General features: G+C 39.4%; 2 protein-coding genes across 9 annotated transcripts in view; one reads left to right on the top strand and one right to left on the bottom strand.

The window, feature by feature from the left end:
• The window catches only part of LOC134212636 (nocturnin), a 106,352-nt gene extending 103,279 nt beyond the window's left edge, over positions 1 to 3,073 (top strand). For all 6 annotated transcript variants that reach the window (XM_062690658.1, XM_062690654.1, XM_062690653.1 and 3 more), the window contains 2 exons: positions 1,382 to 2,092; positions 2,157 to 3,073. In XM_062690658.1, coding sequence (XP_062546642.1) covers positions 1,382 to 2,092; positions 2,157 to 2,333 — 888 coding nt within the window. In that variant the 3' untranslated portion in view covers positions 2,334 to 3,073. The remainder of the gene's footprint in view (positions 1 to 1,381; positions 2,093 to 2,156) is intronic.
• A 4,803-nt stretch (positions 3,074 to 7,876) lies between these two features.
• LOC134212631 (proton-coupled amino acid transporter-like protein CG1139) overlaps positions 7,877 to 18,803 on the bottom strand; it is a 29,482-nt gene continuing 18,555 nt past the window's right edge. For all 3 annotated transcript variants that reach the window (XM_062690646.1, XM_062690647.1, XM_062690645.1), the window contains exons 2-9: positions 10,274 to 10,451; positions 9,934 to 10,206; positions 9,783 to 9,867; positions 9,583 to 9,721; positions 9,386 to 9,516; positions 9,139 to 9,317; positions 8,906 to 9,081; positions 7,877 to 8,846 (exon numbers count right to left, since the gene is read on the bottom strand). In XM_062690646.1, the coding sequence (XP_062546630.1) occupies positions 8,605 to 8,846; positions 8,906 to 9,081; positions 9,139 to 9,317; positions 9,386 to 9,516; positions 9,583 to 9,721; positions 9,783 to 9,867; positions 9,934 to 10,206; positions 10,274 to 10,416 (1,368 nt within the window). In that variant the 5' untranslated portion in view covers positions 10,417 to 10,451 and the 3' untranslated portion in view covers positions 7,877 to 8,604. The remainder of the gene's footprint in view (positions 8,847 to 8,905; positions 9,082 to 9,138; positions 9,318 to 9,385; positions 9,517 to 9,582; positions 9,722 to 9,782; positions 9,868 to 9,933; positions 10,207 to 10,273; positions 10,452 to 18,803) is intronic.

Below are 18,803 nucleotides of genomic sequence, written 5' to 3'. Positions count from 1 at the left end.
TGCATATTCTTTCATTGATCGGCCACCACCCGATCACGCGCCTTTGCATATCGCCCATCACTATGAAAGCTGTTCCCAGCTCGTGTGTGTTGCCGCAGCTCTGGTAGATGGTATGATCACCTCTAAACGTTCGCACCATTGATCCCTTCCAACAAACCTCCTGCAGCGCTACGATGCCGAATCGTTTGACAGATAGGGGGACGATAACAAAGGGAACCGCAGCGACAATCGTCCTCTATAGTTTATTAACTCTATTGTCAAGTGTTTGAAATTTTAGTAAAACAAATTAATATCTTTCTTACTAGCTGCTGCATTCAAAAAATGTGGTTTTAACCATCGGAAGTTTTAACCAAAACTTTTTCCTTAGTACCGAAAATACCGGTACTTTCATTGAGCCAGTACCGGTATTTCGGTACCGAAAATTGGTCGGTACTCCCGGGAATTCCGGTACCGGTACTCCCGGTACTAAAACCCTAGTACTTGTGGTGACTCGAGGTTAGGTTTACAATGTTCAAGGATGGACGGGGATTAGGATTCGGGAATCAAGGAAATTCAGCAGCTCATCCGGTCATTTGGCGTCAGGGATGATGTGGTGCGTCGTCGTGCTCGAGGTATGGTTCGAATGGGAACATCTTCCGGACTAGGGGATCCAATAATTGCTCTCTGGAGACGTCGTTTTCCGAGCAGAACCAAACTACGTGATTGATGTCATCATAATCGGCTACATAAGTTGCTATCGACAAGGTTTATTCTGTAGAGATGTGCTTTTAGTGAATAGTGATTGGACATAAGTCTCGACATCACGCGAATGAAGCCTCGACCTAAGCCCAGAAGCTTGAGGAATTATTGAAAATAGCCACCGTCCAGGTTCATTGTGTGTCCAACTGCCAACTTTGAAGAGTACTCTGACGGACTAATAAGAATAACTCGTTGGTCAAATTGTGATCGGTTTGATGGCGTAGATAATATGAGATGGTATTGATGAACATACGCTCTTGTGCGTTGAACCGAGCCTGAAGGTGCATATACATTGCATAGCGTGGTGCTGTGGATTCGTAGAGCAATTAGTCTTCCGTCTAGGCTTCTCTTTACATGAGAATATTTGATGTTTGGCCCACGTTGCAAATAACATTGTATCCGGCCAGCGTTAGCCGGTCGTTTCACGATTCTTGGAGAAAGATGATGTCCAGATCGGCGGTTCTAGCAAACGTGTTGAGGGCATTTATTTTCGTGGTATTGGTGATTGTGTTGATGTTTATTGTTGCGATATTGATGCTGGTGTATTACAGTTGTGTTTCTTCCCCGGAGGCTCGGCTGATGTTTGTTTCATTATGACGGATTTTCGTTCCTTAATCGATATTTATCATCTCTTCTTTTTCAGGAAGTGGATCACTTCAAGTTCCTTCAGAAAATTTTGGCCACCCAAAACTACGAAGGCGTGTTCTTCCCAAAGCCGGACTCGCCGTGTCTCTACATCAACGACAACAACGGTCCCGATGGGTGCGCGGTTTTCTACAAGAAAGACCGCCTTGAACTGTTGAACCACTTCACTCGGATATTGGAAGTTTGGCGTGTTCAAAGTAACCAAGTGGCAATAGCGGCCCTCTTCCGGACACGTGACTCGAATCAGGAAATTTGCGTGACCACCACGCATCTGAAGGCCCGCAAGGGTGCTCTGCTGTCGAAGCTGAGAAACGAACAAGGTAAAGATCTGCTCTATTTCATCGATGGAGTGGCCGAGAAGCGCCCAGTGATCGTTTGCGGAGACTTCAACGCGGAACCCATCGAACCCATCTACAGCACAGTGCTGAACTATAAGCCTCTTGGGCTGGGCAGTGCCTATTCGGATTTGCTGGCTCAGGAGTTCCCCAAGCTGACCAAGGGAAACAGTGTCAATTCGGCTTTGCATCACCGAAACAGCATAGACTCGAATCACAGCGTCGAAGACGATTGCAGCTTGAGCTGCACGGAAAGGACAAAAGCCGATCAATCGGCTGCTTATGAACCACCATACACGACGTGGAAGATTCGCGAGGAAGGTGAAGTTTGTCACACAATTGATTACGTTTTCTATTCCAAAGATCACTTCCGGGTATGTTATTTCCCTCAAATCTCATTGAAATTCATGATATAACATATTTATTTTGTCCCTTCAGATAAAGAACTGCCTCATGTTTCCCTCGGGAGACGAAATCAGCCCGGATCGAACTCCAAGCTACCAGTACCCATCCGATCACTTCTCGTTGGTCTGTGATTTCGAACTGCAGTCATCGAGTAGTAGTAGTAACCCAATGACGCAACAGACTGTCGAAAACGGACAGTCACAGATCTAAAAGACGCTTTTACAGTTGATCGGCAGCACGTGCAAAATGGACGCTAACGAAAAACACAGACACCACTTACAACCGTACCGAAAGTATCAAATTAGCATGTAAGTCTCGGCCGTGCTTTTCGAGCACAAGCCCACAATTTCAACGAAGTAACTTTGTGAGTTCTTTCACCATGGACGTGAAAGCAGGAAGCTTAATTGTTGTTAGGGTAAGTTAGAAGGCATATAAAACCGGGAAGCAGCAGTCGAATCGATCGAATCGATTTGAGCCTGCCCCAAATCAACCACACGATTCAAAGAGGACAAAAAGTTAAAATTGTACAGTTTGTGATATAAATTGTTGTGATATTAAGAGAATGGAGTGCTTCCCCCTGGATGGGTAAGCAAGCTAGACGCGCAGAAGGGAGAGATGAATCCCGAGAAATTTCCTTTATTGACTTATTTAGTAGCAGGACGATTTTCTACCAACGTCGATGGTATATTTTATTTGTAAGAAATAGAAGCCCTGGTTTATTTTTTATATTGTGAGCCATCAAAGTCAAGAGGTTATAGGTTAGAAAACTACAGATAAAATCCAAGATTTTATTATTGGTTGAAAACAAAAAATGTTAAAGCTGGGCTACAGAAATACTTGACACAAGTCAATTAAAATAGTAAACAGATGGAATCGTCAATTTGGAAGATGGTACCTTTAAGGAAAAACAACTGTAAGATGTGTTAAAGAAATAAATATGACAAATTTAACCGATTGTGTTTTTTATTTTGAGAGAATTCTAATCAGCCTGGCCCGAACATAATTGCTTATAATAAGGTGATTTAACATAGATTTAAGTTTATTGGCTAAGCATATGCGGTATTTCGAAAAATTTTGTTTCAGGTGATTCGAAACGAAATTCCGCGGAATTTCGCGGAATTTGAGCATGGCGAAATCTGTTTTCTTGATTTCGTTTCGTTTCGTAAAATTGCTAAAATTTCGCTAGAAAAAACTAGCTTCTCACGAAATTTAACGGAATTCCGCGGAATTTCGAAACAAATTTAAACTTAAACCAGACTTTAAATTATCAAAAATGTTGGCTGCGCCGCTGAACAAAATCGTTAAGTTGTTTTCAAAACTTTAGGTTATACAATTTTTTCTATTAACGCTTACTACATAACCCCATTTTTGGTTGACAAATATGTATGTAGTTTTCTTCAATAAAACGTCTTCAGTTTTTCCAAGATTCAAATTTAAATTTGGGAAAATTTTTTGTGGAATCAATCGTGGGACGGCAGCTAGTCCGGGAGAATGCGAAGTGAAAAAAAACCTAACTCGCGTAGCAGAAATTTGTTTAACCAGTGTGCAATCGATCGTGTTGATGCTGATCATGGAGAACATGTTGGAGAACGCGAAGTGATTAAACTAATGTCTGCATCGAAGAGCGGAATTCTACAGGATTTTTTTTGTACAATAGACGTTCGATAACTGGAAGTCATTTAACTGCAATGCTACTGCAATTCGATAGTTACATCAGTTTTGCAGTTATCGGACAGCTGAACTTCAAAACGATTTCAAATTCGATGATAGCTGCATTGCACTGCACAATCAGGTGCACTTCTGTTGCATCTTATGTCGTCTGACAATCATTTGACGTCTAGAATGCGTCGCAGTTACCGAACGGCCTGTGCTAACTGAAACGAAAACATGTTGCAGTTATCGAACGACTTGTGTATTGTCCATAAGAAATTCTTGGGAAAATCCATTGGCCGAAAGCGAAAAAGTCGTTTGCCCTAACAGGTCTTTTGGCCGAAACGATCGTTTGACCGAAAAGGTCATCAGCCCGAAAATGCCGTTTGGTCGAAATGGTCGTTTGACAGAATGGGTTATTTGGCCGAAAATATCGTTTGGGCCAATAGGTCATTCTGCCAAATGTCAATAACTAAACGGGTAATTTAGTTAAAAATATATATCCGTTTGGCCTAATGACCGAAATTTCGTAACCTCTCTAATTTTTAAGTCGATACCGACCTTTAAGCCAAAAGTCATCTAACAAAATCCCATTAAGCCGAATTGATGCCGACTGTTATCAGGTCGAAAATGGTTTGACCGAAAGCGACATACAGCCGAAAAACCCAGATTAATCCACCTAGCGTTGGGGGTGCCTTTCTCGCATTTAGTTAAGACACCAACCTTATATGGGGTGTATATGGTCCGATGTACCATTTTCTTCATAACTTTTAAACGCAATGGCCGATCGTTATAAAATTCAATAGTGATCAACAAGGCTTTGTACCCTGTGGAATGAAACTTGTTGCGAGAAATCGGTTAAGGATTACTATACGAAAAGTTGTCTAATGTTTTTATAGCTTTTGTGCACACACATACACACACATACACACCACATACATACACACACACGGACAGACAGACATGGGCTGGCAAAAAATCATTTAACCGAATAGATCATTTGACCGAAAATGCCGTTTGATAGGAATGGTCATTGGTCATTTTCCCGGAAATGTCCTTTCTGCAAATCTATCCTTTCTCCAAACGGCATTTAATGTCAAATGAGCAAATTACCTATTCAGATAAACGCCATTTTGGCAAAATGATAAATTCACGGCACTTTTCAAAGAAGGTTGCAGAAAGGACATTTTTGGGCCAAATGGTTCTTTCTGCCAAATGACAACCCAGACGACCCCACAGCGCATAAGAATGCACGTTTAAAATCATTGGCCGATCCAAATTTCATCAAAATCGCATTGTGGTGCACAGATAACAAGTTTATATCCGGCACAGTAGGCTATTTTACGAGTTTATTTCAGTTTCATTTGTTGACATCCCATATTCTAGCAACAAACTCAAATGAAATCGGATTATCTGTCAAGCAGAGCTTGTTATCACAAACTATATCGCAATATAACAAACGAACTCGCTTAAAAATCGTGGCATTACCGTGCACGGTCGGATAAGAAATATACATATATTGTCTTTAGTTTTGTACGAAAAAAGCGTTTTCGCGACTGGTATATGATTAGTTTGTGCACTTAGGCATCGCATAACAATAAAACAATTCTGGGAATTCTTACCGAAAGACGTTTTTGATCAGATGATCTATTCGGTTGAATGACTTTTTCGGCCGAACGGCATTTTTAGCCAAATGACCTGTTAGGGCAAACAACTTTTTACAAGTCCGGCCAAATGTTCCTTTTCGCTGTACGTCGATTTTGGCCAAACGAGTATTAACCTGATAACAGTTTCCGTTAAACTTTCAGTTTTGCTAAATGGTACTTAGCTGGATGTTTTTTGGTCTTAAGGCCAGTATCGACTTGAAAGTAAAGAGGCTACGGAATTTTGTTCAATGGTCAATTGACAAAAAGTCCATTTGGATAAACGAGCGGTTATTTTTGACAATATTACCCGTTCAGTCAAATGGCCCATTCTGTCAAAAATCCTTTTCGGCTAGGCCAACGATCGTTTCGGCCAGGGTAAACGGCTTTTCGGCCAAATTAACAGTTTACCGCCCAAGAATTTCTTATCGAAAATAGAAAGAATTTAAATCCTTTAAAATTCTAAGCAACTTATCCGTTGTTTTAAAGTTGACTAGAACAAACTAGCCATCTAGTGATGAACTAAACCCTGCAAAAAATCACAAAAATCACTCAACAGAAACTCAATTGGAACTTTCTATGGATATTCTGAATATTTTCCTGTAGAAATTTGGAACAGCTTCCCGTGAAAACTCTGAAGAGATTCTCATGTAAATTCCAAACAATTTTCCTTGGTAAATCCAAGGAGCTCCTCTTAGTAATTCCAAAGAGATCTCGAAAATTGTAATTCATGTCTAAAATCCGAAAATCATTTCCAAATAAATATTTTGGAAAAACTTGAAGAATTTTCTTGAAGTTCATAAAATGTTCGAGGTGAAAAAAAATTCTCCCGTTAATGTCTTGAAAATATCCAAAATGACCAATTCAGCCGAACGACACTTTCGACCGAATATCCATTTCGGTCAAATGGCCCCTTTCTGCCAAACTACTATTTCGGCCAAAGGGCATATTCGGCTTTTAAGCTTTTCGACGTTTTTTTTTCAATCAAATGAACTGTTCGACCAAATAACCTTATGCTAGATACCTTAGCAAAGTCTGAAAGCATAATGAGAGCATATACAAAACATATTTTGATTTTGACATGATGATGACAAAATGATTTATAATTTGTTTTCAAATATGAATCATCATGATTGAGTACATATTTTTATCTCATTTTGCTGTATATAACTAAATAGAATGGTAGGACATCAAAATATGTACTTATTTTGTTATCAGAAACCAATATCAAAATTAGTTTTGGATATCAAATTAAGTAAACATAATCGAAGATTTCACAACATTAAAACAAGTTATCGAATTGCTCGCAAGCTTGCTTCTACCAAATAGTCTTTTCGTTTCGGTTAAACTACATATTTGGCCAAACAACGTTCAGCCTTTTGGTCTTCGGCCAAATGGCTGTCTGCCGAACGACTCTTCAAATTCAATTTCAATGATATGTTTTTTATTTCAGCGGGAAATTCTTCGCATTTTTTACACGAAATTTTCAGCCTACTTTTTTTTTACGCAGAGCTTTCCGAAATTTTAACAAGAAATTGTATGGAATTTTCATGAAAATCGTTGACATCTTCACGAAAAGTTATCTGGAGTTTCAACGTGATGTTGCTGAGATCTATTAGTAAGTTGGCGGCGGCATGTTAAAAACTGACTCTAAAAAGCTTATTAAACGAAGCACATTGATCTTGCGTTAGATTGATTTGAAATACAGTTTTCGTCTTCTTGTTTTCAAAATAACTTCGTTTACAATAAATATTTAGTCGCTTACCAAAGGGCTTCACATGAATTACCTTCTCAACTTACCAACGATTCCTTTCCCGAAGCCCGCACGGAGATGCAGAGCATTCCTCGGTCTCTTATAACAACTTGAACTGATTTTCCGCTCCTAATCCTAAATTGACAGTAAGGAGCATCGTTAGGTATTGGTCATGAATTGGAAACTCTGAAGCAAGTATACAATAAGAATAACTTTTTTAATTGATAATTAATAAATTAATAATTTAATTACATTTCCCAAGAATATTATTTGATTGGTGAGCTGTGCTTATTTGATGTTTCTCGGCCAATTATGATTAGCAACTACGATGTGTACAGTTGACAGTTATTTGACTTCGAAAAAGTGAAATCAGAATTACGTACATAATGTAAATCCAATTTATAAAAAAATCCGCGGAAAAAAATTAAAATTTCGTTTCGTTTCGAAAAATTTCGAATTAAATGAACCTTGATTTCGTATCGTTTCGAAGACTCGAAAGTTAATCCATATTTCGTTTCGTTTCGATCCGAATCAACATAGACATTTCAAATTTCGTTTCGTTTCGTTTCGTTAGGAAAAAGTGTGTTATCGCATACCCTTATTATTGGCCCATCAAATAGATTTTGATACAGGATAATCAACATCATATTTGCTTCCTGGAGAATTATATTCCCAGGGAGTTTCTTTCGTCAGATAACTTGAGAACCTTTCTTATTTCTGCTTTTGCGAATATGTACGCTTTATTAATTAAATTATATTACAACGAACGCTTTGAGCGAGTGGTTTGGCATGGCCAATTGGTCAGAGGTACTTAAATAAACAGTTACAAACAAATGTAGTACAAAGGCTCGCAATCAAAGTTAATCATGAGAAATTTTCTCCTACGAATTAAGAGCCTCAAAGATAATAAAAGCTTAACATATGTACGGTATAATAAATTGATCTAAAATCACGGAAAAACAACATTTATGCGTTCGGCGACAGATTGCGCGAGGACAATTTGTCCGAATCGTGTCTATTGTTTCGGCTAAACACAAATCCCCGATACTGAGTGCAATTGATATGTTGGCCAGCGCTGTCAATTCGATGCTGCAATCGGATTGAACTTCCAACTACCGCGTGCGCAGCTTCTACTGGTGCTGTCAAGGCCGTTCACTGTATTATTTTAAGCAGTCTACATTTCTTGAGTTATTGGTTTTTGTTTACTGGACGCCGCAGGTCCATGTACGTAGTTTTGTTTTTTTTTTTCTTGTAGCTCATAGTGGGGCAATTGCTTGTTCTCACTACTTTGGTAGCAAAAAATCTACTTCTCTAATGTTTAAGGATCTGGACTATTTATAGCAGTTTAGGTCGATAAGTTCTATGAGCATTTGCGAGAAATATGCTAGTTTTATACTAAACATAGGATTGCTTTTTGAAAACAAAATACTGATTTCTATTGAAAACTGATGATGATATCGCGAACGCTGGTGTAGGTTCCGGCTACGAGTCCAATGATGCCAAACAAAATCAAAATGATGTCCTTCCAGAGAATCAGTTTTCCGGGTCCTAGCTTGTCGGGCCAAAGTACACAGATTTCCATAATGGCCGGGAATGCGATTCCAAGAGCCGATAAACAGAGGGCTCCGAACAGCGAAATGAACAAACCAAGACGAGGAATTGCCACAGCCAGTAGGACTGAAATGTTTATATGGTGCATAACATCCATCATAATATTGTCAAAATTTGTAACTTACAAGTAACGATTACAACCACGATGCGAACCAGCATCTCGTATACGAATTTGTTGTTAGAGTCCTTGTATCTCTGAACCAGATAGACATTCCAAATGATATCAACAGGAACGTAGCATTGCAACCCATACGAGATGAAGATGGCCACCGCGAACAGAACTCGAATGCTTCGTGACAGACTGAAATATAAATAAAACCATTTAGAAACTTGTAGAAGTAAGCCACAGGCCTCATACATATCCATTTCGGGGAGATTCAAAGTTATGCTTCCCATCGCATCGGCACCGTACTTCCAATAGCCCACGAATCCCATTCCAGCGTATAGGGCGATGATAACAGTCATTCCTACGTTCAGTACACCGAAAGCTCCTCCGAATGACTTTGGCGTTGCCATGTTGTTTTCCAGCGCTATGATCTGAAAATGAGTACCGAAACATTTAAATTCTCATCCGATAAAGTCCCAAAATACAAACAGAAACATACCACTCCGACAGCTTCAAGAGCAAATAGCGTCGTTCCGAAGAACAATGGAAAACGTCCAACATCAACGACAGCGTCGCGTTCCGAGAGCGGAGGCAGGTCGTCCAAAACGTAGTACAAAATCATGCCGATACCTTTGAGTTATATAAATTAAAAAGTTAAATGACCGTTCAAGGCAAACATATATTACTGTTGCTTACCTACGAAAGTAATCACGTTGGCAAGTGAAGAGAAAGGAGCCAGAATTTTGAGGTTTCGGATCATGTTGATGCCAATCAGTGGGACTAGCAGGATCATGCAATGAATTTTCACATCCAGATTTAGATAGACGTCGACAAGCTAAATGCAGGAATTTAATGATAATAAAATTTCAAAAACCACAGTTACATAATCAATTCACCTGTTTTATATTCGTTGCAACGAACACTATGTACACGCAACATATTCCCAATTGATAGACGATCATAAATCCGTCAACGATTACACTGCAAGGAAAATGAGGCTTGTTAAACAAAACATGAACAATCGTTTAGCATTTCACCAGCACCAACATTGCATAGCCGGAAAACCGTCGCAAACATGCCGGCCCTTCCTCCAGGGCCATCTTCATCGAAATCGGATAGGTCAGAATAGGAACTCGATGTCGCTTGCACAGCATATACTGCGCCTGCACAAGCACGTGCAGACAGTAGGTACACAGGATGCCAATCAGAATGGTGTTGATGAAACCCGATAAGTAGCCGGCATTGTAGAAGGCCTGTGGCATGGCAAGGATTCCCGTCCCCAGCGACCCCTTGAGCAGGTGCACCAACGTTTCAAAATTTCTGTTTGGAGGTTTAGAATCGAATTAGTGAATCTTGTATGTACTGCTTTGAACTTGTGGTTAATTACGTCGTTGGATGGGGCCGGTTCCGATGAAGATGTGGATCATAATTATCGTCCACTATCATGTCACCATTTCTGGAAGGTGACGACGGCTTGCCGAGTAGCTGCATATCCAGGTTGACATCTTTCTTAGGACTCCCAGTGGACATTTTCGATTAGAAGTAACTTATGAATCCTCAGTTATCTGAAAAAAGTAAAGTTGAGGCGAGATATAGTTTATTGAAGTACAGTAAGTCATAACAACTATTAATAATGACTGATGCAATTGAACTCAATCTAAACTTGCAATCGATGTGCATTGCTGATCGACTTCGACGCCGTTATTAGAAATCAATATTGCAGTTGGCTGGCGCTGTAAACTATGTCAATGTTCAATTATTCCATCAACTGTCTGTTATAGTAGAAATGATCAATTTAGATCGGTCACGTGTGAAAATCACAAACACCAGTCTAGGCAGTAATAAGATGGCACATGATTTTCGCTGGCACGGTCTTAATTTAAATGAACCAAACAAAGTATTACGTATCGCCACCGTCCGCCATTTGGTAATCGCATTCTATTTCAACCCTTAGAAGTACTTCCTCCTATACTTTTAGGAACAAGCCCTTTCTCTGCTAAGTGAGAACCATCGCCAGATTCCGATCCCTATGTAAGCAATTTATTTTAATCAGATTCAATTGAGAAGAACCACTTGCCACAGCGAGTATGTGCACAATTTGGCAGAGAGTGGCATTTCCCGAACAAGTCATGCACAAAAAGCGCGTAAAAAATACGAACATTTTTAGCGTCATCACCTCTCTCACGGGATGTGACAAATGATAAATGAACGTTAAGAAATGGCATGTGCCGGATTTTAATCAACGATTATAACTAATTTTCAAGTCAAGTGCTGAGTGAAGACACCTGCTAGGATGAAGGAGTGGTAAAAATAGGCAAACGGCATGTGAAGGGTAATCGGTATGGATTAGGAAGTACTTGCATAACTCAGTATGGTCGGTTTCTGCTGCAGTATTTATAAACATGCCACGAAAATTGACTTTGAGCTGTTCGGAACAATGATTTGCTTTCGTTAAACCGTATACTGCCCAGATTCGCACAAGAGGTCTATGCCATTTTTAGACATTGATTTTCCTTGTTTATTCGCATAATAGTCACATTCCATACTTTGATACACTCTGAATTCTCCACTTCCTTCAAGGAAACAAAGTTTCAAGACCGTCCTGCCAAAGCGCGAAAAAATAGAAGGAAGCTGGAGACTTCAGATGTTCCTTCTAACTCTAACATTGGAAATAATTCTTCTCCTATCGAACTGAGCAATCAGTTCGATTTGATTCATGACGAAATTGAAAACATCGAATCTACTTCTAGCCCAGGTTATTCGATCCATGCGAAAAAGCAAAGGATTCCGTTAATTGTGGTAGGGTAAAGACGGCTTTGGCAGGTTTTGTTCTATTATTGGCAGGGGTTTTTATGACTGATTATGCTCAGATTTGGCCCAAACATTCTTTGCATATCAAAGAATATTGTGGCCAAATTTTATAAAATTCGGTCGACAAAACCCCCTGCCAATAATAGAACAAACCTGCCAAAGCCGTCTGTTCTACCTGTTGCCGCCGAGTTTTCTGGCTTTTGGAATGAGATTTTGAGTAACCTTCAGGAGATCAAGGTTTCCATTCAGATTGCCAGGAAGGGTGACTGCCGCGTTTTGCCGGGATCCTTTGACGATCGCAAACGTCTTCTTCAGTATTTAACTGAGAAGAGCCATAAATTCTTCACATACGACGACAAAACTCAGCGGTTGTTCAAAGTCGTCTCGAAAGATCTCCCCAGTGATAATAAATCACTGGATGAAATTAAAATTGAAATTTCTCAATTACTTGGATTTTCACCAGTCCAAGTAATTAAGATCAAAAAGAAATCTCGCTCTGGTACTTTCCAGAGGGGTATTTCTCAAGAATTTTATTTAGTTTACTTTAACAAAAGTGAACTAAATAATATGAAAAATTTGGAAAAGGCCTGTATTATGTCCCATGTCCGTGTTACTTGGGAACATTTTCGCTGCCCCGGGGGAAATTTCCAAAACCCACTCAGTGCCGTAAGTGCAAAAGTGGGGTCACGGAACTAAACATTGCCACATGGATGCTAAATGCATGATTTGTGGTGGAACCTCTCATGCCAAGGACGATGCTGGGTAATCAGGCCGGAGGCCATTAGGCCGAATGGTCATTAGGCCGAACGGTCATTAAGCCGAATGGCCATTATGCCGAATGAGAAGTGGGAGTGAGAAGTAGGTAGTGCGAAGTGAGGAAGAAGTAGAAAGGAAGAAGAAAAAAAGAGGAAAAAGTAAGAAGGAGGAAGAAGTAAGAAGGAACAAAGAAGAAGGAAGAAGGAAGAAGGAAGAAAGAAGAAGGAAGAAGGAAGAAGCAAGAAGGAAGAAGGAGGAAGAAAGAAGGAAGAAGGAAAAAGGAAAAAGGGAGAAGGAAGAAGGAAGAAGGAAGAAAGAAGAAGAAAGAAGGAAAAAGGAAGAGGGAAAAAAGAAAAAGAAAGAAGGAAGAAGGACGATGGAAGGAGGAAGAAGAAAGAAGGAAGAAGGAAGAAAGAAGGAAGAAAGAAGAAAGAAGAAAGAAGAAGGAAGAGAGAAGAAAGAAGAAAGAAGGATGCTGGAAGGAGGAAGAAGGAAGAAGGAAGAATACGGAAGGAAGAAGAAAGAATAAAAAAGAAGGAGGAAGAAAGAGGGTAGAAGAAAGAAGGAAGAAGAAAGAAAGAAGAAGAAAGAAGGAAAAAAGAAGAAGGAAGAAGGAAAAAGGAAGAAGGAAGAAGGAAAAAGGAAAAATGAAGAAGGAAAAAGGGAGAAGGAAGAAGGAAGGAAGAAGAGGGAAGAAAGAAGAAGGAAGATTCAAGAAGGGAGAAGGAAGAAGGGATGAGGTGAAGAAAGAACTTTTCATTTTTCACTTCTTGCTTCTTTTTGCTAATTCGGCCTAATGACCGTTCGGCCTAATGTCCATTCGGCCTAATGTCCATTCGGCCTAATGACCTTCGGCCAAATGACCTTCGGCCTAATGGCCTGACACCCCAAGGACGCCTGTCCTGTGAGAGAAGATTTCAACAAATTAAAATCTGCCAATTGTGGGGGCAATCATAAGTCCAATTTCTGGGAATGGCCTTCACGCAAGAAAGTTTTGAATTCCCGTGCAAAATTGATGTCAGGAAATTCCAATAGGATCCCAGATTCGCCGGATAAACATATATATCAAACGCTTAAAATCCGCAATCATTTGCCGGTCGAGCAATTCATACCCACCATAATCCACGAATAAATTTTGCTCCTACCTCTCACCAGGTAACGAGCCGACCGAATTCTAATTTTTCAAACACGCCCACCTATGCAAGCATCGCTGCAGGCAGGCAAAAGATCATTTCTGAAAATTTACCAATGAATGATTTTCATACTCATTCTTCAACGGAAAATAACGTACGTTCTGACGACTCAGGAGCATGTCTGCCTCCGATTTCGATTTTCTAACTGAAAAATTGCATCACATGGTTTGATGTAATGTTCAAAGCAAATGCCAAAACTGAAGCTGTTCAGGTTTGTATTGAATTTATTCAAAAATTGTTTTTTTGACTTCGTTTTAATGGATCCAAATAATTTTTTGAAAATTTTAAATTGGAATGCCCGCTCTTTAAAGGGTAAGGAAGATGAACTATTCAAGTTCTTATCACATTGCCATTATAAATGAAACAAATGTAAAACCTGGTCTTTTCATCAAAAGAGATCCAAATTAGCGCCAGACAGCGCCTGTGGTGGGGTCGCCATTGCGTTAATAGACGTATCAAACATAAATTATATTCTTCGTTTGAAACCAAAGTTTTCGAAACCTTGGGAGTTTCTGTTGAAACAAATTTTGGACAATCATCTTTTTTTTGCTGCCTACTTGTCTTTCCAGTGCAATAAGCAGCAAAGGAATTTGTTGAGAGCTGATTTCTGGAATTCTAACTCACAACAAATCCAAATTTTTCATAATTGGTGACTTCAATGCAAAACACCGTTCATGGAATAATGCTCAATGAAATTCCAATGGTAAAATTTTATTCGAAGATTGTTCTGCGAGATATTATACTATTCAATATCCCAATGGATCAACTTGTTTTCATATGCCCAATCTATAAGAAAGAGCACATACTAGAGTGTGCCAATTACAGAGGGATCACCCTTCTGAACTCGGCGTACAAAATCCTGTCGCGTATCCTGTTTAACAGATTGGGATCGCTTGAGGAATCCTTCGTCGGCGAATACCAGGCAGGTTTTCGTGAGGACCGATCAACGACGGATCAGATGTTTAGCCTGTGGATGATCCTTGATAAATTCCGGGAGTACAACTTGCAGACTTACCATCTGTTCGTTGATTTCAAAGCAGCGTACGATTCCGTGAAGAGAAATGAACTGTGGCAGACAATTTCCGAACATGGTTTTCCAGCGAAACTGATCAGACTGATACGTGTAACGCTGGATGGCTCGAAATCAAGTATTCGGGTTGCAGACCAAGAGTGAACCTCGTTTGTGATCTTAGACGGATTGAAGCAGGGTGATGCACTTTTTAATGTTCAACATTGCACTCGAAGGCGCTATTAGAAGATCTGGCGTGCAGAGGAATGGCACTATCATCACAGGGTCGCATATGCTCCTGGGTTTGCGGACGACATCGACCTTATTAGAATCGATCGCAGAGCAGTAGTGGAGGCGTTTGTCCCACTGAAGAGGTAGACGGCGAGGATAGGCTTAACCATTAACTCTACCAAGATAAAGTACATGATGGCAGGTAGAGATAGGGGAAGACCTAGTGGTGTTGGTGCAGAGGTAGTGCTTGATGGGGATGTGTTTGAAGTTGTTGAAGAATTTGTTTACCTTGGAACACTTGTGACATGTGACAATGACGTTTCCCGTGAAGTGAAAAGACGTATTGCTGCTGCGAATAGGGCCTTTTACGAATTACGTAACCAGCTCATGTCCCGCAACATGCAGACGGAAACGAAATTTGCTCTATACTTTGCTTCACGAGGTGGAATCGGACCTGGGGACCCTGAGCGTTCGGGGAAACTGGAGGAACATCGCCCAAGACCGACGTTGTAGCCAACCAGGTATCCAGGTATCCAGGTAGGTAGAGCTGATTGGGACTTATATAAAACGTATATCGATAGGAGTTTTGATGTTGACATTCCTCTCGATACCAAAAGTGATATTGATAATGCTCTCGTATCTTTGAGAAATTTAATTGCCGAAGCCAGAGGCATTGCCATTCCTAAATGTGAAATTAAATTCAACTCCATTATTATTGACGACGATCTTCAGCTACTGATCCGTCTTAAAAAAGTGAGGCGAAGGCAATACCAAAGAACTCGCGATTCCGCGTTGAAAGTTATGGAAATAACGAAAACTCTTAAAAAAACCTCAAAAGCCAATTCCAGCGCTTAAAGAGGGAAATAAAATTTTATTAACAAATGGCGAAAAGGTTCAAAAACTGGCTCAGCAGTTCGAGAGTGCCCATAATTTTAGTCTAGGTCTCACTAGTTCAATTGAGGATCAGGTTACATGGTCCTTCGAAGACATTCTCAATCAAGAGAATGTTTTTGATCTTTCGTTGGGAACTAATTTGGATGAAATGAGATCTATTACTAGAAAATTTAAAAATATGAAAGCCCCGGGTGCTGATGATATTTTCTACATACTTATCAAAAAACTTCCTGAGGGCTCTTTACCCTTTTTGGTTAATTTATTCAACAAATGTTTTCAATTAGCAATTTGCATCCCATATAAATGGAAAAAAGGCCGAAGTTGTTCCAATTTTGAAGCCGGACAAAAATCCAGCTGAGGCTTCTAGTTATCGCTCAATAAGTTTGCATTCTTCAATAAGCAAACTGTTTGAAAAGATTATTTAAGAAGAATGATGATTCATATTAATGACAATTCTATTTTTGCTGATGAGCAATTTGGATTTCGCCATGGGCATTCAACCACTCATCAGTTATTAAAGCCTGTCCACGTTAAATTTCGGACACCCATCATCCAAGGCGATTTTTTTAAATTTTCACAAACCACTGAGAAGATCAATTTACATGACAACTCAATCTCTCCGCTTTATGTGATTCGTTCAGCGTGTTTTCGTTCTTGTCCAAAGTGATGAAATGGCTATAAATCAATTGGACATTGTCACAGTGTCCGAAATTTAACGTGGACAGGCTTTAAGAGTTACGAATTTAATTCTGACTCAACAAATCTGAAGGATTTTCGACTGGAGTTCCTCTTCTTGATATAGAGAAAGAATTTGACAAACACATAAAGGTTTGATTGTAAAATTGATGAATTTTATTTTTCTCTGTACATTATTAAACTGATCCTAAATTATTTATCAGATTGCTCACTGCAGGTAAACTATCAGAATTCTGAATCTGATAGATTACCTGTTAGAGTTGGTGTTCTCCAAGGCAGCATAGTGGGGCCCATATTGTACATATAACATTTTTACTTCTGACTTACCTGATTTACCACCATGGTGTCGAAAATCTTTGATTGCACATGATACGGGCCTCTCAGCCAAAAGTCAAAGTCTCGAAAGGTCGAAGGTCGAAACTCAGATTATAATTTCCCTACATAAGCCGAGAGCTTCTTACTTGAAACCTTCTAGCAGACAAATTGTCTCTATGAATGGGGCTCCAATTAATTGGTCTAGCAAAGCTTAATATTAAGGACTTCTGCTAGACCAAAAATTAACTTTTAAAAATCACTTTGAAGGCATTCAAGCCAAATGTAACAAATATTTTAAGTGTCTATATCCACTTATAAACAGAAAATCAAAACTTTGTCTTAAGAACAAACTTTTGATTTACAAACAAATTTTTAGACCAGCCATGTTGTATGCTGTGCCAATATGGAATAGTTGCTGCAATACCAGAAAGAAGGCACTGATTCTGAAGTTGCCTCCGTGGTATAGTACCAATGAACTTCATAGAATTTCTAATATTGAGACATTGCAACAAATGTCCAATAAAATAATTTCTAATTTTAGAGAAAAATTGTTGCAATCTTCTATCGCAACGATTATCTCCTTGTACCCTTAGTATAAATTAGGTCAAGATTAATTTAAGTTGAAACATTGTAATTCCTACATGGTTTAATTAAACCAGAGGAAAAATCCTTACTGCCAGAGGCAATTGGAATGTATAAATAATAACAAAAAATGTCACATAGCAAATAAGGATGATAGTGTTAAGAAAACACACCAGTCTAAGAGATGGATGCATGTATTAGAAAATTAGCAAATAAAATCATCGTCACGCGAACACTAACGGAATCTATTGTTTACTCTGACTAGGGCAAATTACGAAATCACGGTGTCGCTAGTGAGCAAACGTCAATCTCGAACTAAATCGACGCACGCGCCCCAAGTAGCGGATTGACCAACTAATAAATATTTGATTTGGTCAGTAGATCACAAATTAACAAATTAAATGTTATTTCTGTTTGTCTGTGGCCTTAGACTAAAAAATTCATGGATAACACAAACCATATGTTGAGATCAAATTCTATTTTAAGGACTACAAAGAGTATGTACCACTTCAGAATCTAGCCGATACACCTTTGGTAACGCGTATAAACCATAGGGCCTCTAGATATCTTGGATATGTAACAATGTGCCACTTTCGAACCTTTTTGAAAGATCTTTGTGTAGACTCCTAGGCCTTACTTCTGAGGATTCTAGAATAACCCAGAACGTATGTTGTGATCACATTCTATTCTAAGGATCACAAAGAGCATGTACCAATTTTGAAAAAAGCCCAGAGACCTCTCGTTACCCGTGTAGGCATTGAGGCCTTACTCTAAAGATTTCTTGGATGATCTGGAACATATACTATGAACGTATTCTATGTTAAGTACCATTAAGAGCATGTAACGTGTTTGAATTTCGACGATAGAGCTTTGGTTACGCCAGCAGACCACAAGCCTTTACTCCAGGGATTTTTGTATGACTGAGGTCTTGCTCTAGAGATTTCTTAAATAATGCAGCACAAATTTTTTGGTCACATTTTATTCAAAGGACCACACATTGCTTGTACAACTTTTGTACCTAGCCGATGGACCTTTGGCTACGCGTGTAGACTCTAAGGCCTTACTTCTGAAATTTCTCGGATAACATAGAACATATGCAGTGCTCACATTCTATTCTAAAGACCAGAAAGGGCATGTACCAATTTTGAAACAAGTCAATAGACTTCTGGTTACGTATGTAGATTTTAAGGCCTTACTACGGAGTTTTCTTGGATTATCAGGAACATATCATATGAACGCATTCTATCCTAAGTACCATAAAGAGCATGTACCGTATTTGAATTTCGACGATAGACCTTGTGAAACGCAAGCAGACCACAAGACGTTACTCCAGGGATCGCTTGTATGACGGAGGTCTTACTCCAGAGATTTCTTGAAAAATGCAGAACATATGTTGTGATCACATTTTATTCCAAGGACCATGTATAACG

This window comes from Armigeres subalbatus, chromosome 2 (genome assembly GCF_024139115.2).
Source record: "Armigeres subalbatus isolate Guangzhou_Male chromosome 2, GZ_Asu_2, whole genome shotgun sequence".
Taxonomy (NCBI): Eukaryota; Metazoa; Arthropoda; class Insecta; order Diptera; family Culicidae; genus Armigeres; species Armigeres subalbatus.
This window is presented reverse-complemented; position numbering and strand designations above follow the sequence as displayed.